The sequence below is a fragment of the Xenia sp. Carnegie-2017 genome, unplaced genomic scaffold (genome assembly GCF_021976095.1).
Source record: "Xenia sp. Carnegie-2017 unplaced genomic scaffold, XeniaSp_v1 HiC_scaffold_20, whole genome shotgun sequence".
NCBI classification, from domain to species: Eukaryota; Metazoa; Cnidaria; class Anthozoa; order Malacalcyonacea; family Xeniidae; genus Xenia; species Xenia sp. Carnegie-2017.
The window spans coordinates 8,195,246-8,219,379 of record NW_025813483.1 but is presented as its reverse complement, the minus strand read 5'-3'; the positions used below and the strand labels follow the sequence as shown (position 1 = coordinate 8,219,379).

Here is a 24,134-nt window from a genome sequence, read left to right as displayed (position 1 = left end):
CACAAGTTTTAATGTACATATTGATATTGTTTCTCATGAAAAGTCATTGGAAGTGGTTATATGTAGGACTGCTTTCACTAGAAATAACTAAAAAATTTTGAAGTAATTTAAAGAAGGCATGCATTATTTAAACACTTATTAAAAGTCTGTACACATTTTAAATTAAATAATGGTCTTTATTTGTAGGACTCTGAAGATATCTTTACCAAGCAATCTATCTCTATTATTACAGAGGAACCCAAACAACCATGTCAACATAGTCAAGTAGTTCTCACATATACAGTTATACTTTATACTGTTTACCACTAGTCATGTTTTTAATGTGTTATAAATTGACAATATGCTTGTTGATTGCTTATGCATGAAACACTGTCTAGCAAAACTTTATTAACATCTGGTAGAAATGTGCTCAACAAACATAAAAATATATTACAATAGATATTTTGAAACAGTGAACATTAATAATTACTGTGTACTTGCTCTTTCAGAGTCATTTGTCACCCACTGGCCACTATACTGGGCTATTGTTACAGTTTGACTTTGCATCAAATGTATCATGTCAGCAATCCTTTGTTGTTCATGATTATAATGCAAACAAAAGAACAATTATGGTGATGTCAAATTTTATTTCCATAATTTCAATGTTGGGTATATACCCAACTAAATGATATTACTCAATACGCTTTTTTTGGTGCTATAATCTGCATGTATTTTTTTCTTCAGCATAATTCATTTGTATTTGTACATCGATATCCCCACCTATTGCTTGATGGCTATGGTTGGATATTGTGCTGCTCATGTGATGCAAATAGAAAGCAATTTGTTGATGCCCTACCTAATAATATACAATTAGATCCTCAAAAAGGTATGTAAAATAGATGTTACTGAAATGAAATGATTAAAACAGGCCAAACAACATTTTTGTACTTGTCAGATATACCATATCCGAGCATACACATATTAGCAATGGAAAAAATATCTGGTTGTGTATGATAGAAAGTTTGGTATTGAAGCCAAAGATTTTATTGAAAAAAGTAAGTGTTGTGTGTTACTCTTTCAGGATATAAGGTGTCTGAACAGCTTCACCAAATTTTGACTTACACTTACATACTATTTGTTTCAAGACCCTTGTCAAAGATGTGAGAACTTGTTACATATTAATCTGACATTGCATGTAGTGAATGTCTCAAATTTGTATTTGGCTTATTTTTCAATGTAAAGTTCTTCATGTGGTATGGGAGAAAATGTCTTCATCCTTAAATATCAGTTTATTGTACATTTCAAACCCTTGTGAAGTCATCCTTCTGTGTTTTACAAGACCCTTGTTCGACATTGTTCTTATTACATGTGGATGTTAACCCGCACAGCTTTACAAGCAAAAATATTGTTAAAACTTGTGAATGATTATTTACACAATATATTTATCTCATGGAATTTCTTTTATGAATGCAGAATCCACATCCATGATGCAGTCTGTTTTCAGTGATCATTCCTACCATGAGATGCAACCTGAAGAAGTATATTTTGTTATGTGAAAATAACTTTTTTGTACAAATACACGTATTGTTTCTCAACCTTCTAATACCCCACAATTTGTTACCATACATCCTGTGCCTAAGTTCAGGAGCTTCTATAAAGCTATTAGGGTGATAACCAACAGGGCAAATTGAATTTATTTATGACTATTGAGGTATACACATTCATACTCACATACATACATAGCCACATACTTACAGTACATACATTAAGTAGTATAAACTAAATGTATGATAAAAATAGTAAAGTCATATTCACCATTTGCTTTACGTGCCTGATATATATTAAGCACTTTCTAAGGATTTTGTGAAGTCATAATTAATCATAATTATTAATCTGCATACACATACACACACACACATACACACACATACATACACATACATACACACACATAATACAACCTTAAAGGTAAATGATTTTACATATTTTAGGACTTGTTTAGTGCAGTGTGCAGGAGGTTCAGTGGATTGCTGTAAAACCAGTGAATAGTCCATGGGGTTTGTACTTTAGTGTATTCAAAAGTAATGCCGCCAGCCCGAGTTAAAATGTTGCAGCTATTCGTCATATCATTGCATTCATGTGACAACCCTTGCAAAAGCCATGCAAATCGTTGACGAGGATGAAATGGATTCTCCATTGGCACTTTTTAAGTTTTCCTTTGGAATTACACCAGATGCGAGACTATTTTGAATTGGCTACACTTAGCAAAGAAAAGGTTTCTTTATTTGAAACAAGTATGCAAGATAATCTGCAATGGTGAACATCCTTTTAGCTTTACATATACTATTTCCTTTATCGGTATGGTATTTAGCACTTTCTAGCATTTTGTAAATATTACTATTTAATTATTTTAGGCAATGAGAATGATGCAAGCGATTTTACTGATCTTCCTGAAAAAAATGGTCATAAAATTTTGGCGCCATCTGAAAGTGGTATTTGTTCTTGTGGTGCAGAGTGGGATAAACGTTCTATTCAAGATGAATGGTTGTACGTAGACTTGTGTTCAGTTGCGTACTTTTGTTCAATCCATGATGTGAAGGGTAAGTTCTGATTTGTTATAGGTTACGCTTCACTTCATAATTATTTGACTTAAATAAATTATTTAGTGTATTGTAGACCTTGCTCCTCTTGTGCTACGAAAAAAGCATTATGATGGCATTGAAAACAGGATTGTATGGTTTGGATCATATGCAATATCTCATGCCGATCTAAAAGATTACATTCGGCTTTTCATAACGGCTTTTCGAGGTACTTTTTAATGAAAATTTGCCGAAGCATTAGTAGCTACGTTTGTCCATTATTTAATTTTCTCGCACTATATCTTTTGAATGTTTTTTCTTTTTTATTCTTGTTCAGTTTACCTATGTACAAATATTATGTTGCATATGTACAAAGGCAAGTGTCTTCGAGTAGTTTGAATTTCCCAAAGGAAATAACTTACGCCAAGTTTCGTCTCGCTATCATTGCCATGATACGGTAAGCATCATTTCATTTTCAGCTGCAAAATATGAATGTTCCATTGAGATAGTGATCGCTTGTTTTATTAAGTTATTGAATTTTCTCTTATTAAGGTTGCTTGATATTGATTTTGACAATGGGTTTTGTGAATTATGTGGAAGAATTCCCAGAAGGTGGTGATGGATGGAACAACTCTTGGAATACAGAAAACTTTCTTACCAAATAATTTAAGAGAGTCTGATACTGGATTGCTAGATTGAAGATAAGTATTTTTGAAGTTTATCTGTAATATATAATATATACAGGTCTGCTAATTAGTAAATACGAGTGTTCATCTACGTATCAGAATGCATTTTATGCATGATGGTGACTTCTCTCATTTTGTTTTTGTACACAGCTTATAGTTATAAAATAACAACCTGTTTTCTTAACAGGTTTGTTCTCATAACAAAGTACATAATCCCTTTTTCCGTGAAGCCCATGGATGCGTTCGTTCATGATGAAAGAGTCATATTGTATAATGAGGCTCTCGTTCATCACGAGAGTTATGAGAAAGTTACGTTGTAAAGGTAATAAGTAAAAACGTATAAACATGCTTAGAGTTTTTAAGTTATAGTTCAAAAAGGCAGAAGTTGTTTGAACCTTTGAAGTATCCTTGACGTTCTAGTTTTTTATGAGAAGAATTCTTGTAAAGAAAAGATAAATTTTGAAAACCAAAGAATCCCGTTTACGTCCATGCCTCCCGATACCCCGAGATAGTTGAGCACTAGAGCGTCGCATGTTAACTAAGGGAACCACATAATCCTTGTTTGTTTTCCATGAAACATATGTATGGTTTGCTCGTAATACATGAGAAACAGTAAATGGGAGAGTTAAATCAGAAAGATATAAACCGATAAAATTGGTATAAAACATGTTTAAGGTTGTCTTTATTTATAAGTGTCAGAAAAGACAGGGTCATAAGAAGTTAATTGAAACATTGCTTGGTTTGTTTTATGAGAAGAAAACAAAAGATAAAATTCGAAAGCAAAACCCCGTTTTCGGTCCATGCTTCCCGATACCTTCTTGAGCGCAAGGCACTAGAACGCCGCATGTTAACGTTTCGGTAGGAGATTTCGGCCCTCCACGCTATCCTACTTGGGAGATGTAATTGAAGAGCTTTCACAAACCTGTAAGATGGTCTCCAGGTTAACAAAACAATCATCGTCAGTTTTCATTACAAAGGAAATACTTAAAGTCGCCGAGAGCCTATTTAAAAAGAAAAGCCGACATGAAGCAAGATCAATATGACATATGACGACTGATGTCGTAGGTAAGGAGATACTGGCGAGATGAATTATACACTAATGCAAGTTATTTGGGCAAAAATAATGTTTAAAGTTGATTTGAGACTGTCCACTTATCGCCAGAAATTTCACAGTGGCATGAAAAAATATAAAAAGTCTCAGACACTCTCTTACCACGAGAAAAACTGAAGCAACTGGGATGGAAGATTTCTGTAAACATCGACATTTGAAACAAAAAGAATATCAGAAATAGTTCTGCTTTCTTTAAGTAAACGTTCATTCTCATCGTCTTTCAATCGCTGCCACTCCGACATTCGAGTTTCTTCTTCCTCTTTTGTCACGACTCTCTTCCCGGAGAATCTACGGAGGATTGCAAGTTGCTACAGACTTTAAAGAAATTTATTCATAAAGCATTGTACCATCTTTTCTTTTAATATTTGGTGAGGGAATATTAGTGTTTGGCACTAGGCTTTAAACTTCATATGAGTCTGCACAGTCCATTTGACAAATTTTTCAATTTCATAGTCATGGTAACGACAAGCTGGATCTATTTTCATCGCTTTCTGAGTGATTAAATCGTTTGGTCACATAAATGTACGCAAAATCATCTGAGCATGCGCAGTACGCTTGGAAATGCGCAGTACAAGCAAAGTCTATTTGACCAATTGTCTGAGTAAACGATCATGGAAATGACCAACTGCATTTATTAGAATCAATTAGGAGTTGATAACTTGCTTACTAACAAATTATTAAAGATATCAACTGAGCATGCGCAGTTCACTTGACAGTTTTTGACTTCATAGTTATGGCAACGACCAGCTGCATCTACAAGCACCGAATTTGAAGTAAATAGCATGCTTAGTAACAATTAAATGGATAAATCATCTGCGCATGCGCAGGTGCATGCGCAGTACATTCGACCAATTGTTTATAGTCATGGCAACGACTAACTATATGTACTTGCACTATATTTGTGGCAATTAGCTCACTTAGTCGCAAATTATCAAAGAAATCATCTGGGCATGCGCAGTAGTGACTTTAATAATACCGCAACTTTCGTAAGCCTCTGAATTTTTGTATATATATAAAGCCAATATTAGGTATAGTAGATGTCAACTAGCAGTGGAAGCTGGGTGCGATATGTATGCAGTGGCTTAGGGGTCCAGACGTTTCGGGTCGCGACCGCACTCTCCCTGCGTACCCCGAGCAAAGCCTATCGCAGGTGATCTCGGGTCTGATGGGCGGAAGCTTGCTATTGCATCTCCCAAGTAGGATAGCGTGGAGGGGCCGAAATCTCCTACCGAAACGTTAACATGCGGCGTTCTAGTGCCTCGGCTTAAGCAGGTATCGGGAAGCATGGACCGAAAACGGGGTTTTTTGCTTTTGAATTTAATCTTTTTTTTTGTATAAAAGAAACTAGAACATTCAAGCATATTGCAAAAGTTAAAAAAAATTCCGCCTTAATGACTTATAATTTAAACCAACTGTAAATATGTTTATACGCTTTTACATGTTAACTTTTACAAGGTAACTATCTCATAACTCTCTCGTGATGAACGAGAGCCTCCTTATACAATATAACTCTCATATCATGAACAAAAGTATCCATGAGCTTCATGGAAAAAATGGATTATCTAATTCTTATAATAGATTTTACAAAGTTAGCATTTAATAAGCCAAGCCATTTGTATCGTTTAAATCAGGTCAGTAGAGTCCTGAGAAGGACTGCTGGTGTTGATGTTGACTGACGTTTCGACAACTTTAGTGGTAGTTATCTTCAGAGTCAAGTGAGGAGTAAACGTCAGGTTTGCCATATTTGTTATCTGCTTGCAGACGTTTACTCCTCACTCGACTTTGAAGATGACAACCACTAAGGTTGTCGAAACATCAGTCAACATCAACACCAACAGCCCTTCTCAGCACTCTACTAACCTGTACAAACATGATAACGATACTCCCGAGCTCAAACAATTCACTTGAATATTTTGATAAATTATCGACTTGTTACTCACCTTTGGCAAAATAAAGTTTTCAATTGCTTTAAACGACGAACCGTTTTCTGTTGTACCAGGGTCTTGGAAAGAGAAATAAACAGATATAATTTCGCTCTGAAACGAGATAAAACAATTTAGATCAAATAACTTGTAAACGGTATTTATAAACTGCATGGTTTAACCTTAGTTGTTCTGTCGTAGAGTCGAACAGAAGAGTTTCTTTTTGAATTCAACGATGATAAAGAGATGCCAAGACGAGTCAAAATAATGGGACGGATGATCTGTATAAAAATAATTGTATTGTATTGCCAACCCAAATTTTACTCCTGAAGCCAAACAGACACTTTATGCAACAGGTTTCAGACTTTGTTCAGAAGGTCCCAAAGTTCAATGCAACAGTGTCCGTTGAGCAGTTCTTAATGGCTACAAATAACTAACTAATACTCACATCAAAGTCCCATCCGATAGATCCACTGTGAAAATATCTCAAATTTTCTTCATTTGCTCGTTTGTAAGCAATTACTTCATTTTCGTAGTCTAAACATCAATATGACAAACATATAAACACGTTTGATCATGCACTCGTTCCAGCCTCTATGACGGTAAAATCTCCATGAGAGATAGCAACACATATTTCCATCAAGACTGTCTGATCTTCGCTACAAATACATACAGCAATGATAAATTCGCAGCAGTGGCTGATTAATAATTATGGAGCATGTAGGCTAAGGCAAAATTACGAGGCCTGGTGATATTTAATCCCTCCACTAAGCTCAGTCTCTTGACAACGTTTGCGTTCTTTACGTTCCTTTGCCTTTGCATTTCCTAGCTTGCGTTTGTAACACATAGTGTGAACGATACAAAAGAAATTAATAGTTCAAAATAAACTTTAAAATTATCAAAACAGTCTGCAGAAATAGGGAAATCCTCGTCAGTTCTTAGCCTCGCGCATTTAAACACTAGATGGTACGAAAGTCTTTTCGTCGATATTCAATCGCACGTACGGTTTTCAACATCATAAATGGTCTAAAACGGCACTTTTAGCAAGTTCCAAGCAGCAAAAGTAAAACTAACAATGTCTTGGTTTACTTTTCGTAATGAGTAATCCGCAACTGATTAACTTTAAATATCACATGTATAGTAGGTTATGTTCGACGTTTGTAAATATGTGCCTCGTTAGTTTATCGCCTGCATCGAGATTCCAACGTCATATTGTTTTATATCGGCTTTTTCCAGGCGCCAAACCTCACAACTATCAAATCAAAAGTAAATTTTCAAACTTGGAGATTCGAATTTCTTTCTTTCGCATTTGTAAGGATCAATGCTGAACTCTGGAGGAACGTAACATGCATTATTTGAAACGATGAACTTCACCAACACTCTAAAACAACAATGGAATAGTAACCAACACTTTATTTTTCAGATTTAGTCATTGTACTTAGTTATATCACTGGTACAATTTTTTTGCGACAGAAACGGTTGTTGGGAACTCTGGCCAAGAAAACCACAGCAAAGAAAGGGATATTTTAGGCAAGTGTACCGTGAACCGTTATTTCTTGTGAATATTCGAGTTTAGCCTCAATACAATGACGTTAGTCAACACAGTTAAATTTATCATATGACAAAGAATGCAGTTTGCATGAGTTGTTCTTGTGTAGAACAAAACTGATAAACGAAACTAAAGACCTTGCTGTTGGTATATTCAATAGGCCATCATAGAAACGCACAACGCTACACTACTTAAAGAATGGCGGTCAGCTAAAAACCAATTCGATTCTACGTAGATCTGACAATTGCTAAAACGTTACTCATATCGGTAATCAGATTAGTTTACCAAACATTTCACTGGTATTGAAGACATACGTTGTAAACGTTCTCTGGTATTGAAGAAATACGTTGTAAACGTTCTCTGGTATTGAAGAAATACTTTGTAAACGCTCTCTGGTATTGAAGAAATACGTTGTAAACGTTCTCTGGTATTGAAGAAATACGTTGTAAACGTTCTCTGGTATTGAAGAAATACGTTGTAAACGTTCTCTGGTATTGAAGAAATACGTTGTAAACGTTCTCTGGTATTGAAGAAATACGTTTAAACGTTCTCTGGTATTGAAGAAATACGTTTTAAACGTTCTCTGGTATTGAAGAAATACGTTGTAAACGTTCTCTGGTATTGAAGAAATACGTTGTAAACGTTCTCTGGTATTGAAGAAATACGTTGTAAACGTTCTCTGGTATTGAAGAAATACGTTGTAAACGTTCTCTGGTATTGAAGAAATACGTTGTAAACGTTCTCTGGTAGAAGAAATACGTTGTAAACGTTCTCTGGTATTGAAGAAATACGTTGTAAACGTTCTCTGGTATTGAAGAAATACGTTGTAAACGTTCTCTGGTATAGAAGAAATACGTTGTAAACGTTCTCTGGTATTGAAAAATACGTTGTAAACGTTCTCTGGTATTGAAGAAATACGTTGTAAACGTTCTCTGGTATAGAAGAAATACGTTGTAAACGTTCTCTGGTATAGAAGAAATACGTTGTAAACGTTCTCTGGTATTGAAGAAATACGTTGTAAACGTTCTCTGGTAATGAAGAAATACGTTGTAAACGTTCTCTGGTATAAGAAATACGTTGTAAACGTTCTCTGGTATTGAAGAAATACGTTGTAAACGTTCTCTGGTATTGAAGAAATACTTTGTAAACGTTCTCTGGTATTGAAGAAATACGTTGTAAACGTTCTCTGGTATTGAAGAAATACTTTGTAAACGTTCTCTGGTATTGAAGAAATACGTTGTAAACGTTCTCTGGTATTGAAGAAATACGTTGTAAACGTTCTCTGGTATTAAAGAAATTCGTTGTAAACGCGACAGGCCAATTTGAAACACTGTTCTACACTTTACCTTCACAAATATTGTGTTTGCTGTAACGTTTCACACGCTAAGTAGCTCTAATTGAATACAAAACACACTACAGCTACCCTCAAGAAAATTCAGTGTTTTCCTGTGCTTACCTTTTATTTAGAGATGAATGTCGTCTTGCATAGCCAACCCATGATTCACGTAAACTTTGCCTCAAATCAAAGTTGCCGCGCGATGAAAGTATTCCAACGACCAAATCATAATGAGAATAATTCTCTGCTGTCAAGAACATTATTTTAAAACATTAAAGAAAACAAGTGGAAACACAAATACAAAATGGACTATGTAGGATAAAGTTTTTAGATAACATGGTTAAATAACACTAGCGAAAGTTTCAATAAAAGATCACTCTTGATGAAAACATAAGACTGGAGTATATAAGGACTCAAGATTCAACATCAGATCACTCCTGATGAAGACACTAGACTGGAGTATATAAGGACTCAAGATTCAACATCAGATCACTCCAGATGAAGACATTAGTCTGGAGTATATAAGGACTCAAGATTCAACATCAGATCACTCCTGATGAAGACACTAGACTGGAGTATATAACGACTCAAGATTCAACATCAGATCACTCCTGATGAAAACATAAGACTGGAGTATATAAGGACTCAAGTTTCAACATCAGATCACTCCTGATGAAGACACTAGACTGGAGTATATAAGGACTCAAGTTTCAACATCAGATCACTCCTGATGAAGACACTAGACTGGAGTATATAAGGACTCAAGATTCAACATCAGATCACTCCTGATGAAAACATAAGACTGGAGTATATAAGGACTCAAGATTCAACATCAGATCACTCCTGATGAAGACACTAGACTGGAGTATATAAGGACTCAAGATTCAACATCAGATCACTCCTGATGAAAACATAAGACTGGAGTATATAAGCACTCAAGTTTCAACATCAGATCACTCCTGATGAAGACACTAGACTGGAGTATATAAGGACTAAAGTTTCAACATCAGATCACTCCTGATGAAGACACTAGACTGGAGTATATAAAGACTCAAGTTTCAACATCAGATCACTCCTGATGAAGACACTACGCTAGAGTATATGTAAACTTATCTTTCAAAAACATATCGTTTATACTCAAGATATTAGATAGACGTACGACAATCTATAATGTCATATAAATCACGATAAAAAATCTGGTCCCCGGAGTCGACATGCTATCAGGCAGGCAACAAACAAAGATGAGATAGCTGTACAAACCTGTATTATCGCAGCAAAGCTTCAAATCTTTAACAACAAGATGATTATAGATGTATAACACGAAAATAGCGATCAATCTTAGTAAAGTTGGCTTAAGGATGTCATTTAATGTAAACATAAGTTGAAATTAAACAGTTACAATTAACTATAGCGTATAAATATCTTTCCCTATGTAAAATAATCTATACATTATCCTCAATAACGAACTATACCACATTATTGCATTTTAATATATACGAACTTTGACCTCGGGTGTGTTGTCATTTAACAAAGTTTTCATATTCATAGTGATGGCAACAACAAGCTGGACCTATTTTCATCACTTACTGAGTAATTAATCGCTTGGTCACAAAAATATAAGAAGATCATCTGAGCATGCGCAGTACGCTTGGGCATGCGCAGCACGCTCAAGCATGCAAAGTCCACTTGACCAATTGTCCGAGTTGATAGTCATGGAAACGACCAACTACATTTACTAGCATCAATTAGGGAGTATATAACTTGCTTATTAACAAACTATTAAAGATATCAACTGAGCATGCGCAGTTAAATTGATTGGCTGCCAATGTTCATGGTCATGGCAACGACCAATTGCATCTACTAGCCCCGATTTTGAAGTAAATAGCATGTTTAGTAACAATTTAATGGAGAAATCATCTGCGCATGCGCTCGAGCATGCGCAGCCCACTCGACTAATTGTTTATAGTCATGGCAACGACTAACTAGATGTACTTGCACTACATCTGGGGCAATTATCCCACTTAATCGCAAATTATCAAAGAAATTATCTGGGCATGCGCAGTTGTGACTTTAATAATACCACAAATTTCGTAAGCCTCTGAATTTTTGTATATATAAATATAAATCTATAGCTTCATATAGTAGATGTCAACTAGCAGTGGAAGCTGGGTGCGATATAGTATGCAGTGGCTTAGGGTCCACACTTCGGTGGCGACCGCACTCTCCTGCGTACCCCGAGCAAAGCCTATCGCAGGTGATCTCGGGTCTGATGGGCGGAAGCTTGCTATTGCATCTCCCAAGTAGGATAGCGTGGAGGGGCCGAAATCTGCTACCGAAACGTTAACATGCCGCGTTTTAGTGCCTTACGCTTAAGAAGGTATCGGGAAGCATGGACCGAAAACGGGGTTTTTTCCTTTCAAAATTTGTCTTTTTTCTTTACAAGAATTCTTCTCATAAAGAAACTAGAACATACTGCCAAGGTTCAGACAACTTCTGAAAATCCCGGGCGTAGTTTCGTTTTCTTTGTAAAACGAGAAGAATACTAACTTGAAAACATGAAGACTGGGTGACATAATATTTACCATAAACTAAGACAAGAAATGTTTATTTTACTCTGTGACATCACTTTATATTAAAGTGAAAGGTTTGAACATGGGAGTATCGTTACATGTTTGTAGATGTAGATCGTCCAGGTTAGTAAAGTCCTGAAAAGAACTGTTGTTGTTGATGCTGACTCTAAAGATGACTACCGCTAAGGTTGTTAAGAAGTCAGTCAACATCAACATCAACAGTCCTTCGCAGGACACCACTAACCTCGACGATCTACATCTACAAACATCTACTTCACTTACTCGGCTATCTTCTTTAATTCAAGACTACAGTGTGTTACATCGTTGTCGACAAAGCTACAATGGAAAATAGGGAAAAAGTTGTACATCGGAAAAGAAAACCATGTCATCAACATAGAAGTGAACAAAAATTTCTAACAAACACCGTCAATTTTCGTCAAAATAAAATTTCGTGTATTTTTCAGTTGTACCTTAAATCCAAAATTTGAGTGGCTGGTGATATGATACTGGTCTGTGATGAAACGGTGAACATTAATTTTGATTATTAAAAATTATCTACAATGCAATCGTTTGCAATCAATTTCTATATAGCTGCACACCTCTCTATTTAAGCAACATGTTTGTATAACTTGCACAAACGACTATATTGTGGTATGGAAATAAAGCAGTAGACGTAAAGGTACAAAGTACTGAGAAGAGGGATATACTTCACGAGGCAAATTGTTGTTTTATATTGTATATGATGACAGGTTGCGGTAAGCCATTTCGGCGTTCCTTTGGCCAGAAAACATAATTGACCGGCAGCCATTTCGTTGATCACGTGCACAAGAAGACATAAGTTACATACAAACAAATGGTAAATTTTGTAAATAGCTTTGGCTGATGGCGGACCAATATACTGTTTGATGTCGGCTCTGTGGGCGAACAAATAGCGAAGTTAGATGAGAAAGTGAATTAAAAAACTTTCGAGTCACAAACATATTTTTCAACCTGTCCACGAACGCAACGTCTATGGCTCTAGTTATGTTCGATGTTGTCAATATAATTACATTAGGATGTCTGAAATAAGAAGAAAACAACATTGGGGAAGACTAGGTTTAGCAAATAAACGCATAAATGTAGTTCAAATCAAGACTTCTGTAAATACGTAATTGATAGATAATAAGTATTTGACTGAGCAAAGTTGTCATCAAGCAAGTTTGTTCATGTCATATAAATATTTTCGTGCTTTTACTCCCTGTAAAAGCGACAACATTGTAGAGAAAGAAATAATACATAGTTCTAAAGATAGCAAATACCATAGTGAATGGTAAATGTAATATAATAAGGAAGATTGTTTTACTCTTGAACACAATACATAGAGACACATATATATAAGGATTTCCGGTTGTATTTCATAGTTGATACATCTTGACTTACAATTCACTGACTGACAACGTCAATCAAAACATGAACGACTTATTATATAGAATGTAAACGGTCCATATAAAACATCCGTTTCCCAAAAAATTAATGCCATTTCCAACCACCCAATCTTCCTCCAAGAATGAACAAACAGTAAGTTCTTATTAATTGTATTCATACAAATTCTATTAGTTTACATCGAAGTTTCGAATACTTGGCTATCATTTGAAAAATTGTTTTGATTTAGTCAAATTTTATATTACATACGTATGATCTTATTTTAATTACAAAAAATTTCTATGAGAATATCAAGTGTACGCTGCTTGAAATTTTGTGCAAGTTATTTCAAAATAGGTGGCAGAAGTCTCTTTGGAATACTTGAATTTCTTTTGAAATTCTTCACTAAATTAGAGAGCGAGGGAACTCTCTAGTTTAGTTAGAATATTGTAAAAATCTTTTATGTGCATGTTTTTGTGTTTTGTGCATGTTTATGATCATCTGCAAACACCGAAGAATGGAAGTCGAAAATTTTGTCTTCTCGAAACATGCCTTCTTTAAATTTTAATATCTTCTCCAAAATAAGTAATAAATATTGGTTTAACTTACTGCAAGAAGCGTTGCTTGACAATGACAGGTTACGGCCATGTGATTCTGAAAGAAATTGAAGCAAAGAAGATTTGATGAACGATACAAACAAATACATGCTTACATCTCTGTTCTGCTATTCTTGATCTTATCGACCTCTGCATCTGAAAAATACTGAGGAAAAAGTTGCAGTATGATGAAGCAAACAAGCAAACAACTGACAAACAAACACATACCGCAGTCTCAATCTTCATCGTTCAGTGCCATGAATAACTGTAAGAATAATGTTAAAATACAATCACGACGAACTGTAGGAGCATATATATTTTCAAAAACCAGTGTTTGCAGACGATCTGTCGAAATTTCTATCAAAACTGGTACTTTACGATGATTTCAGAAAACAGCTGTAAACTGCAAACATTTACAGGAAAGGTTTACTTTTATGGCACAAAAGTTACTGTCAGATTTTTCAAACGAAGTCAATCATCTCCATTGAACATAATGGACAGACGAGCATTCATGACGAGCCCTCAAGTTGATTCGAAAATTTGAAACAGTTTCCTCTCCCGAGGAATTATCTTTATGATTGCAATAGTTCTATACAATCATGCAAAATAGCTATTTTGGCTAAATCATTTACCAAACATTAGAACATCACCGGAAGTTAAATTTTTTATTGCTTTGTAGACACTGTTATAACATCCCTCAATATTATAACAGTGCAATCATAGGCACAAATAAACCATTAAATATATCAAAGTAGACGGCTAGTCTGACTGGCTCGTGATAATCATTTCGCATAGATGTTGAGTTTAAAGATTTTTGCAATACTCTGCCAGCGTATTGCAATTTCTCTTTTCAACCATGATGATTGATTTAATGTAAATTAGATTTTGTTTTAATTTTACACAAGATATGAGCGCAAGAAGCACTCTTATATTACTGCACGAGAAGGTGCTTTTGGTGCTGTCTTTGGTCATACTAGTCTTACAGCACAAGCAAAAGTGATTATTAATTGTGAAACAAGACAGAATAAATGAAGGATTAGAATGAACATGAGCATAAACGAAACAATATTCAAAAGAATTTCCGTTTTCCTGGTCTTTTAGGTCTCGCGAGAAAACAAAATTGAATGCATGGTACACACGAATAGAATAAGCATAAACGATAAAACTTTATTTCTTTTTCTCTTCAGAGTTTACACAGAAAGACATGGAAATCTTCTTTCGTTTTTCTCTTGTTCTTTTTGTGTTCTTCTTTCAGCTAATGCCTAACACATTTCCTTAAGCCTGTGTAATGGTGTAACTTCGCTCTTTTGAGTGGGTGGGAGGAGCTTTAGGAATAAATTTGCCCATAAAAAGCGTGGTGTTATTTTTTATGTTGTTTCCTAAGCTGAAAGAAGTATAAAATATTGAAAAGAAGAATATGATTTTTGATGTTTTTTTCTGTAAACCCTCGAGAGAGTCATAAGCACGCTCGTTGCTTATGCTTGTGATTACGTAGATGTTAATGTTCCAACTTTTGCTTATTGTTTTTAACACTTTATTGACACTTGACACAACATTCAAAAATAGATATATTCTATTCAAACAGTTCATGAAAAAAATTATTGCTTTGTTCAGACAGTTGGATTGGCTGGATTTGAACAGGACGTTCTATACGAGAAGGGATTACGTTGGTTTTATTCAGTTATTTTGGGGATGATTGACGTATTATCAGTGTACCGTATGTCAAGAAGCATCCTATGGTGACACAGGTGAGCCATCACCCCTCAGATTAAGCTCTAGGATATGTTTGCTACAATGACGGAATCGTTGTAACAAAGTCTTCTGTTCTTACTTCATATGCTTCATCTTGTTTTATACAGTTTTCCAAAATGACTCAACTGTAAATATTGTAAAACAAGCACGATTAAAAGCGTGTATATAAATTTGTAAAAATTTAAGAATTGCCCAAGAATTTGTCCAAACAATTAATTTTTTGAGAAATATCCAGAAATTTCCTTCAAATAGGCCATTCTTTTCTGAGAAATTTCCTTAGAAATAAGACCACATTTGACCATCGTTATCATGTTAACTACTTCATGTAAAAGTTATATATCGTCTTCCAAGAAAACAACATAATTTTTTTAATTTTAAACCTCACAAGCATTCGTTCTCCGCAAGAATATTTCTCTCCACATATCTGTTGTAAAAGAGTGAAAGACAAATAATATTTTAAAGAACATATAAAGTTTTTTTTGAAAGCTGAAACAAGGTAATAGATATATATGTTATTGTTATGCCTGAGTCTGACTTTGAGTTTCATAGCAGTAAATTGAAACGATATTTATTTTTTATTTCTATATAGCAAAGATATTTAAGTTTTTTTTCCTACACAGCCAATATTGTGAATAATCTTTTGTATAACATCTCTAACTAAAGCAATATCGTTAAAATGGATAAAGTTCAAGAACTTTCTGAAGCACTGCCTTTACCAAGTCAGCCATTCTTAAACGTCGAAGTAAATGAATGCAAAGAAAGGTTAGTTCATAATATGAACAAAGGACTGTATGCAGAAGGATATTGAATTGCATTTCATGTAATAATCTAGTTGAGTGAGTCTGTGTTAGTGAAACCATGCTACAGGTGAAACTAGGTAATGAACAAATCATGTTTTTGTTTTGTAAAGAAACTTGAATAATTTTAATATGTTACTAGATTGACGTCACTGGTCATATGTTGTGCTTCAACAGACTCACTTCTTCAAATACCACTGTGCTGTCAAAACGTGAACAAAACCATTTATTCAATTTAATAATAAGCATTAACATCTTAATAGTATTTACCACTTTATTTTAGCACTATCCCAGAGTATAGAATTATAAAGCTTGTCAAAGACTTTCTTATCAACATGTGTGTACTGCAACTAATGTGTGTACTGCAACTAATATTGCCACGTAATTTTATTGTTATGTCGTGAATTATAAATACAAAGTATAATCCGAAAAAGGACATGTTGTAAACTCAACATCAAATTTAGAAAACAAGACGATTAAAAATGTAAATATTACGCTTTCAATTGTTTTGCTTTGTAACTTTTATTTAAGTTTACAAGATTAACAATATAGCCCTTGATAAAGGGTTGGATGGTCAAAATTATAAATGTCATGGTTGTTCCAGACCAATTGGAATGAGTATGATCAATGAATTCTCGACTTGTTATTTGCTAATAACTCAAATATATTTATTTTCAAATTTCTTATCTTAATAAATGTTATCTTTGTAGAAACTATTATAACAAAGTACATAATCCCTTTTTTCCGTGAAGCCCATAGATGCGTTCGTTCATTATGAAAGAGTTATATTGTATAAGGAGGCTCTTGTTCATCACGAGAAAGTTATGAGAAAGTTACGTTGTAAAAGGTAATAAGTAAAAAACGTATAAACATGCTTAGTGTTTGTTTAAGTTAAAGTTCAAAAAGGCAGAAATTTTTTGAACCTTTGAAGTATCCTTGGACGTTCTAGTTTTTTTTATGAGAAGAATTCTTGTAAAGAAAAAGTTAAATTTTGAAAACCAAACAATCCCGTTTTCGGTCCATGCCTCGGGGTTCAACAAAAAGGGATGTGTGACATACCAGGGGGGTGTGAACAACCTACTCTCACACATGCGAAAGTAAATATTGTCTGATCATAGGGTCAATAACCTTGCCATATGTTGAAAAATTATCTGTGTCATACACAATAGTTATGCTCTTGACATGTTCCATTAAAAAAGGATCAACAAATTCTACGAAACATGAGTCGCCATGAATTGTTTTCATGTTGATAAGAAAGTCTTTGACAAGCTTTATAATTCTGTACTCTGGGATAGTGCTAAAATAAAGTGGTAAATACTATTAAGATGTTAATGCTTATTATCAAATTGAATAAATGGTTTTGTTCACGTTTTGACAGCACAGTGGTATTTGAAGAAGTGAGTCTGTTGAAGCACAACATATGACCAGTGACGTCAATGTAGTAACATATTAAAATTATTCAAGTTTCTTTACAAAACAAAAACATGATTTGTTCATTACCTAGTTTCACCTGTAGCATGGTTTCACTAACACAGACTCACTCAACTAGATTATTACATGAAATGCAATTCAATATCCTTCTGCATACAGTCCTTTGTTCATATTATGAACTAACCTTTCTTTGCATTCATTTACTTCGACGTTTAAGAATGGCTGACTTGGTAAAGGCAGTGCTTCAGAAAGTTCTTGAACTTTATCCATTTTAACGATATTGCTTTAGTTAGAGATGTTATACAAAAGATTATTCACAATATTGGCTGTGTAGGAAAAAAAACTTAAATATCTTTGCTATATAGAAATAAAAAATAAATATCGTTTCAATTTCCTGCTATGAAACTCAAAGTCAGACTCAGGCATAACAATAACATATATATCTATTACCTTGTTTCAGCTTTCAAAAAAAACTTTATATGTTCTTTAAAATATTATTTGTCTTTCACTCTTTTACAACAGATATGTGGAGAGAAATATTCTTGCGGAGAACGAATGCTTGTGAGGTTTAAAATTAAAAATTGTTATGTTGTTTTCTTGGAAGACGATATATAACTTTTACATGAAGTAGTTAACATGATAACGATGGTCAAATGTGGTCTTATTTCTAAATTCTCAGAAAGAATGGCCTATTTGAAGGAAATTTCTGGATATTTCTCAAAAAATTAATTGTTTGGACAAATTCTTGGGCAATTCTTAAATTTTTACAAATTTATATACACGCTTTTTTACGGTGGCCCATAAGGGACACAATACTTCCATGCAAAATAATATGTTTTCCATGGAACATTTAATATTTCCGTGCAAAATACTATGTTTTCCATGGAACATTTAATATTTCCGTGCAAAATACTATGTTTTCCATGGAACATTGTTGCTTCGCCTTACAATATTGCTTGTTTTCCGTGCAACGTTCAAACTTGTGCGCGCGCATGAATTGAATATAATGCAGTTACTTGAAGTTTAGAGGAAATCTATTTGGTAAATCTAATCATTGAATCTCATAAAACACGAGTCTGAAAGTGGAATTTTTATAGCAAAATGTTCTGCCAAAGTTGTGGAACAAAGCTTTTGGATAAAGCCAAATTTTGCCACAACTGTGGATTTTGTGCATTATCAGATGTCGGTAAGTACACAACCCTATAGTTTATAAAATACAAGTGCACGAACGTTCGTTCAATTGTAAAATGGAAGTTGTTCATTCTACTTTTTATTTATTTAAAATCTTCTTATCTATCCCTATTCTTCTCATATTTTTGGCTGTTGTATTATTTTCTTAAACAATATATTTCAAACTGTTTTTGAACACAGAAATAGGCTCAAAACCTCCAAGCAAGACCATTGGAGTAAAGCCCCTTTCATTTGAAGAGTTTCGTAAGAAGAAAGAGGAAGACAGATCATCAAAATTTAAGCCAAAACCTGGTGGAAAAAAAGCAAAGTTGTCAAAAGAGGTGAAGGTGCAGGTTGGAATTGTGAATGACAAAAATGGAGATGGATGGTGTATTGGTAAGGGTGAAGTCAAGGACAATAACAATTGCAGTTGATGAAGATGTTGATGGAAATGCTCTTCTTGAAAAAGCAATTGATAAACATTCAAGACATCATAAACAATTTAACAAGTATAAAAAATATGTTCTTTTGTATAATGACATGTCAATTGTGAGGTATTTACCCCAGACCAACATACCATTTGTGCTTTCAAAATATAAAGAAGATTTGTTGCTGCCATACTCCAAAATGTATTTCTGGCTATGTACAGAAGATGATTTTGAAAATTCAATTTCTGATGAAAGTTCTGACAAGGAACTTGAAGAGATTTCGATGAAGTATCATGAGTCTCAACCTTCAACATCAAAGTCATTGGCCACAACAGGTTGTGGGATTTCAATGAAGATGCAAGTAATAAAATCCTCCAATCCTCTTCTTTGTCTTCTCAAAGTTCATTTACCTCAACGTCTCAAGTTTGTAGTATGTCACAAGGACAATTGTCTCAGCATGGAATAGAAAAATATCTATTGCAACATCAATGCCCTACATGTCTTGGATACTATTCACGTGCAGACATAGAGGCTCATGCAGACATGTGTGCAGAAAGGTGGATAGACCCAATTGGCAAGTTATCAGATGACAATCAAAATAACCTGGAAAACACACTCATTGCTGAAGAGGAAATTGGACAGCCGACTGTTGCCACTATGCAAGAAGTGGTTCATCTAATTCAGGACAATGTTAACAGATTGTCGACCAACAGAGTTACTATTCGTAGGCGATTAGCTTTTGCAGATTATGTGGATGCACGGAAACGAAAATGGTTTGCTGAAGGAGGAAATCTTAAAATTTGTTTTGCCGGTGAACCTTCTATTGATGGTGGTGGCCCAAGGAGGGAGTTTTTCACAGGTGAGAAAGTCAGTGAAGATTTTTTTCAATTCATACTGTACAACTGTGCAAAGAAACTAATATGTAGTAATTTGAATATTTGTTTTTATACCTTGTTTAATGCTAAGTCTGTTTCATTGTATTGACAGATGTCCTACAACACATTAAGTCAACTTTGTTTGATGCAAATGGTTATCCACTGTTTAGTGCACGAGCACTAGCAAATGAAGACTTCATGGTTGCTGGTGAGTTAATATCATCCTCTCTGGCACAGGGAGGACCAGCCCCATGCTTCTTGGCAAAGAATGTATTTAATTATGTGGCTGAAGGGGTAAATAGCATACAGGCCAACAACTGGTTGGAGTTGGTTCATGATGCTAATTTCAAAGATGAAATTGATAAGGTAAAAAATATGCACTCATTGAGAAAAGCAAGCAAATTTCACTTTAAAATATCTCAAAGCTGTGCTTAAAGAATAGAAAAATTAACTCTCATTTGTTCTACTTATTACCATAGCATTCTTAATTGCATTCAGTTAGTTAAATGTGAGAGTGATGAGGAGCTGAGGACATTGCTTTGCTCAGATGACATGATGAACATTCTGCAATCAATCGGCTACAGGGGTGTTCCCTCCAAGGAGAAATTGGCCTCACGAGACAACATTATTCGGTATAAAACCATGGTCATGTTTTCATACATACAGTTCAATCTACATTGTTCATCTTTTTTGACACATCAATATCTTTTGTTGTAGGTCGATTGTAATTGCAGGAATTGGCCATATGCTGGCAATGATGGACCAATTAAAAACTGGTCTTACACTTTTTGGGGTTCTGCAGCAAATTCAACATCACCGGAGATAATGGCATCAATGCTTACACTGGATGGTGTTGCTAATTTTGCTTGACTGCAGACATTGTTCTTGAAAATATGACTGTAGAGTTTAGCCCGAAGGAAGCAACAAAAGCAATTGGAAATAAATGTCCACAAATTTTTTTGTGACTATATTCAAGAATTGGACACAAAAGGTGAATGAGAGATAAATGCAATTGTACCTACTTTAATGGCTTTTGACTATCTTAAACACTTTTCCTTTATAGACACTAGCACATCATTAAAAACGCTGTACAGATTCATCACTGGAAGCCACTCTGTAACACCACTGGGAGCAGAAAAGCACATCACTGTCAAATTTAAGCATGGCTGCCCTGCGTAAATGCCGTCCAACTGCTGCTACATGTGACCCAAGTATCTGCTTTCCAATTCACTTTGATAATACTAATGATTTTGACTTAGCGATGGACAATGCCTTACTGGAGTATTCGATTTGGTTTTATATGAACTTGAAAACAAAGTCCTTCAATGTACATATGATATTGTTCTGTTGTCAAAAGAATACTTTTTGCAAACTTCTTAAGTACTGCATATTAACTACACATAACTCATCAAATTATCAAAAATATTTGTAGCATCATTATAGTCTTCTGGAAACTCTAGTTGTTGAATGTCCACTAAGTAATTAAAATAGTCTTGGAATATTTTCCCATTTTCAGTTTCTTGCTGTGCAATTCTCATTTCAACTTCCTGCAGCTTCTCATCAGGGACTTGGACTAGACAATCAAAGCCTCCATATTGCTCTGGGATGGAAAACAATATATCAGGTACTCCAGAGACAGTTTCATGTCTTGACGGTCTTATATGATGTGTATTCCAATATAATTGCACTTCATCAAGAGAACTTTGAACAACTCCATTAAAGGCAAACCATAAACATTGTTTAACATTGTCATCACACAAGTTCAGCTGCCTTTGCTGAACAAAGTCTTTAAAAAACTGGATCCACCAACTTGTACATGACTTTTTAAGATGTGACCACCAGTTTTCAATTCTCTGATTATGGGTAGATGTCCCGAATGTATGAGCTTGTTCTCCTTCCATTGGCCAACTATCATTGGCTCGAAAATAGCATTGAGCAGCAGCAATCACACCATTTTCAGTACCACAATCAGATCTTATTTGAAGTGGACAACCTCTGTATCTTCTGACAGCATCCAAGTAGAGCTGTGCAACTGATTCAGGAGCATTGTTTGACTTTACCACTTCCAACCATAAAACCTTCCGGCTGAAGCCATCAACAGCACCATGGATAGGAAAACCAAATGGCTTCAATTTATCATATCCTGTTGGTAGTCAATTATAATTCATATGCTAAATTTTGTCACTGAAGTACATATATAAACAAATTTTACATGAAAAAACATACCATCAATATGCCAGCATTGATTTGGACCTTGAGAAATATACTGACGCCTTTGAAGCCTTTTCCTTCTTCTTCTAATACTTGCCTCTGGGTCAAGTTGTCTTAGAATTGTCGCAACAAGTTGCCGGGGAACGTGCACATGATGTTTAATTCGAAGAATGTGCCACATCTTCCGATAACCGGCTAATGAACCTCCAGCAGCTTGCATTTCTTGCCTCAGAAGGGTTCTCACATTGTCCTCAGATATGTTTTCATTTCGACGAGACAAATGATATGATTTCAAACGTCTTTTGAGAGTACGAACAGTCATTTCAATACCATGTTTCTTCATCAGCAAACAAACAATGAGGTCGTATTTATATCCAGCATGAAAATAATTTTCAATAATTTCTCGTTCATTCTCTGTTGCTAACAAAATTATATTGCATTTAAGGCCACATGTGAATAATAAACAGAATTTAGTATTTAAGAAATATCTTACCCGTTTGTGTAATTCCACATGAAGGACAAAACGCAATGTGAACTTGACAAGGAAACTCTACTAAGCAATGTTTACAAGCTGCCATATTGATTCGATTGGGTTCGATTCTTCGATTCGATGGACTCGATGGTTTCGATCACAATGTTTTTGATCCATTTCTAGATCTTAATATGCGCGCGCACAAGTTTGAACGTTGCACGGAAAACAAGCAATATTGTACGGCGAAGCAACAATGTTCCCTGGAAAACATAGTATTTTGCACGGAAATAATAAATGTTCCATGGAAAACATAGTATTTTGCACGGAAATATTAAATGTTCCATGGAAAACATAGTATTTTGCGTGGAAATATTAAATGTTCAATGAAAAACATATTATTTTGCATGGAAGTATTGTGTCCCTTATGGGCCACCGTACTTTTTAATCGTGCTTGTTTTACAATATTTACAGTTGAGTCATTTTGGAAAACTGTATAAAACAAGATGAAGCATATGAAGTAAGAACAGAAGACTTTGTTACAACGATTCCGTCATTGTAGCAAACATATCCTAGAGCTTAATCTGAGGGGTGATGGCTCACCTGTATCACCATAGGATGCTTCTTGACATACGGTACACTGATAATACGTCAATCATCCCCAAAATAACTGAATAAAACCAACGTAATCCCTTCTCGTATAGAACGTCCTGTTCAAATCCAGCCAATCCAACTGTCTGAACAAAGCAATAATTTTTTTCATGAACTGTTTGAATAGAATATATCTATTTTTGAATGTTGTGTCAAGTGTCAATAAAGTGTTAAAGAAAACAATAAGCAAAAGTTGGAACATTAACATCTACGTAATCACAAGCATAAGCAGCAGCGTGCTTCTTCTACAGAAAAAACATCAAAATCATATTCTTCTTTTCAATATTCTTTCAGCTTAGGAAACAACATAAAAAATAACACCACGCTTTTATGGGCAAATTTATTCCTAAAGCTCCTCCCACCCACTCAAAGAGCGAAGTTACACCATTACACAGGCTTAAGGAAATGTGTTAGGCATTAGCTGAAAGAAGAACACAAAAAGAACAAGAGAAAAACGAAAGAAGATTTCCATGTCTTTCTGTGTAAATTCTGAAGAGAAAAAGAAATAAAGTTTTATCGTTTATGCTTATTCTATTCGTGTGTACCATGCATTCAATTTTGTTTTCTCGCGAGACCTAAAAGACCAGGAAAACGGAAATTCTTTTGAATATTGTTTCGTTT

General features: G+C 34.7%; 5 protein-coding genes and 3 long non-coding RNA genes across 11 annotated transcripts; 4 read left to right on the top strand and 4 right to left on the bottom strand.

The window, feature by feature from the left end:
- The first annotated feature begins 12 nt into the window (after nucleotides 1-12).
- LOC124443273 lies at nucleotides 13-3,142 on the top strand. Its single transcript, XR_006947573.1, has 8 exons — nucleotides 13-264; nucleotides 489-611; nucleotides 724-865; nucleotides 1,453-1,517; nucleotides 2,394-2,579; nucleotides 2,646-2,787; nucleotides 2,896-3,015; nucleotides 3,111-3,142. It is a non-coding gene; the product is annotated as an uncharacterized LOC124443273 (long non-coding RNA).
- On the bottom strand, nucleotides 2,862-10,633 carry LOC124443253 (UDP-GalNAc:beta-1,3-N-acetylgalactosaminyltransferase 2-like). 2 transcript variants are annotated; one of them, XM_046993783.1, is made up of 8 exons: nucleotides 10,423-10,633; nucleotides 9,283-9,409; nucleotides 7,558-7,658; nucleotides 6,726-6,814; nucleotides 6,460-6,558; nucleotides 6,296-6,391; nucleotides 3,217-3,248; nucleotides 2,862-3,037 (listed from the first exon to the last, which is right to left on the bottom strand). In XM_046993783.1, exons 1-7 carry the CDS (start codon nucleotides 10,538-10,540, stop codon nucleotides 3,225-3,227), a joined length of 654 nt encoding a protein of 217 aa, XP_046849739.1. In that variant the 5' UTR covers nucleotides 10,541-10,633; the 3' UTR covers nucleotides 2,862-3,037; nucleotides 3,217-3,224. The 2 variants fall into 2 exon arrangements, with proteins under 2 accessions (XP_046849739.1, XP_046849740.1); XM_046993784.1 differs by lacking the exon at nucleotides 3,217-3,248.
- A 1,299-nt stretch (nucleotides 10,634-11,932) lies between these two features.
- Nucleotides 11,933-13,041, bottom strand: LOC124443268 (pachytene checkpoint protein 2 homolog). 2 transcript variants are annotated; one of them, XM_046993810.1, is made up of 4 exons: nucleotides 12,723-13,041; nucleotides 12,580-12,646; nucleotides 12,203-12,243; nucleotides 11,936-12,068 (listed from the first exon to the last, which is right to left on the bottom strand). In XM_046993810.1, the coding sequence occupies exons 1-4, from the start codon at nucleotides 12,812-12,814 to the stop codon at nucleotides 12,011-12,013; spliced, it is 258 nt and encodes an 85-aa protein (XP_046849766.1). In that variant the 5' UTR covers nucleotides 12,815-13,041; the 3' UTR covers nucleotides 11,936-12,010. The 2 variants fall into 2 exon arrangements, 1 of the variants encoding a protein (XP_046849766.1); XR_006947568.1 differs by lacking the exon at nucleotides 12,203-12,243 and having other exon boundaries at nucleotides 11,933-12,068.
- A 2,823-nt stretch (nucleotides 13,042-15,864) lies between these two features.
- LOC124443294 lies at nucleotides 15,865-16,616 on the top strand. Of its 2 annotated transcripts, none has more exons than XR_006947603.1 (3): nucleotides 15,865-15,977; nucleotides 16,145-16,243; nucleotides 16,421-16,616. It is a non-coding gene; the product is annotated as an uncharacterized LOC124443294 (long non-coding RNA). The 2 variants fall into 2 exon arrangements; XR_006947604.1 differs by having other exon boundaries at nucleotides 16,102-16,243.
- An 871-nt stretch (nucleotides 16,617-17,487) lies between these two features.
- Nucleotides 17,488-17,713, bottom strand: LOC124443312. Its single transcript, XR_006947622.1, has 2 exons — nucleotides 17,647-17,713; nucleotides 17,488-17,575 (listed from the first exon to the last, which is right to left on the bottom strand). It is a non-coding gene; the product is annotated as an uncharacterized LOC124443312 (long non-coding RNA).
- A 1,040-nt stretch (nucleotides 17,714-18,753) lies between these two features.
- LOC124443266 lies at nucleotides 18,754-19,644 on the top strand. The gene is made up of 2 exons (XM_046993808.1): nucleotides 18,754-18,895; nucleotides 19,081-19,644. Exons 1-2 carry the CDS (start codon nucleotides 18,811-18,813, stop codon nucleotides 19,311-19,313), a joined length of 318 nt encoding a protein of 105 aa, XP_046849764.1. The 5' UTR covers nucleotides 18,754-18,810; the 3' UTR covers nucleotides 19,314-19,644.
- Nucleotides 19,645-19,655: 11 nt separating this feature from the next.
- LOC124441628 lies at nucleotides 19,656-21,008 on the top strand. Its single transcript, XM_046992094.1, has 4 exons — nucleotides 19,656-20,166; nucleotides 20,295-20,548; nucleotides 20,681-20,814; nucleotides 20,900-21,008. Exons 1-4 carry the CDS (start codon nucleotides 19,740-19,742, stop codon nucleotides 21,006-21,008), a joined length of 924 nt encoding a protein of 307 aa, XP_046848050.1. The 5' UTR covers nucleotides 19,656-19,739.
- Nucleotides 21,009-21,576: 568 nt separating this feature from the next.
- Nucleotides 21,577-22,973, bottom strand: LOC124443245. The gene is made up of 3 exons (XM_046993772.1): nucleotides 22,887-22,973; nucleotides 22,409-22,813; nucleotides 21,577-22,325 (listed from the first exon to the last, which is right to left on the bottom strand). The coding sequence occupies exons 1-3, from the start codon at nucleotides 22,969-22,971 to the stop codon at nucleotides 21,577-21,579; spliced, it is 1,239 nt and encodes a 412-aa protein (XP_046849728.1). The 5' UTR covers nucleotides 22,972-22,973.
- Between the last annotated feature and the right edge of the window lie 1,161 nt (nucleotides 22,974-24,134).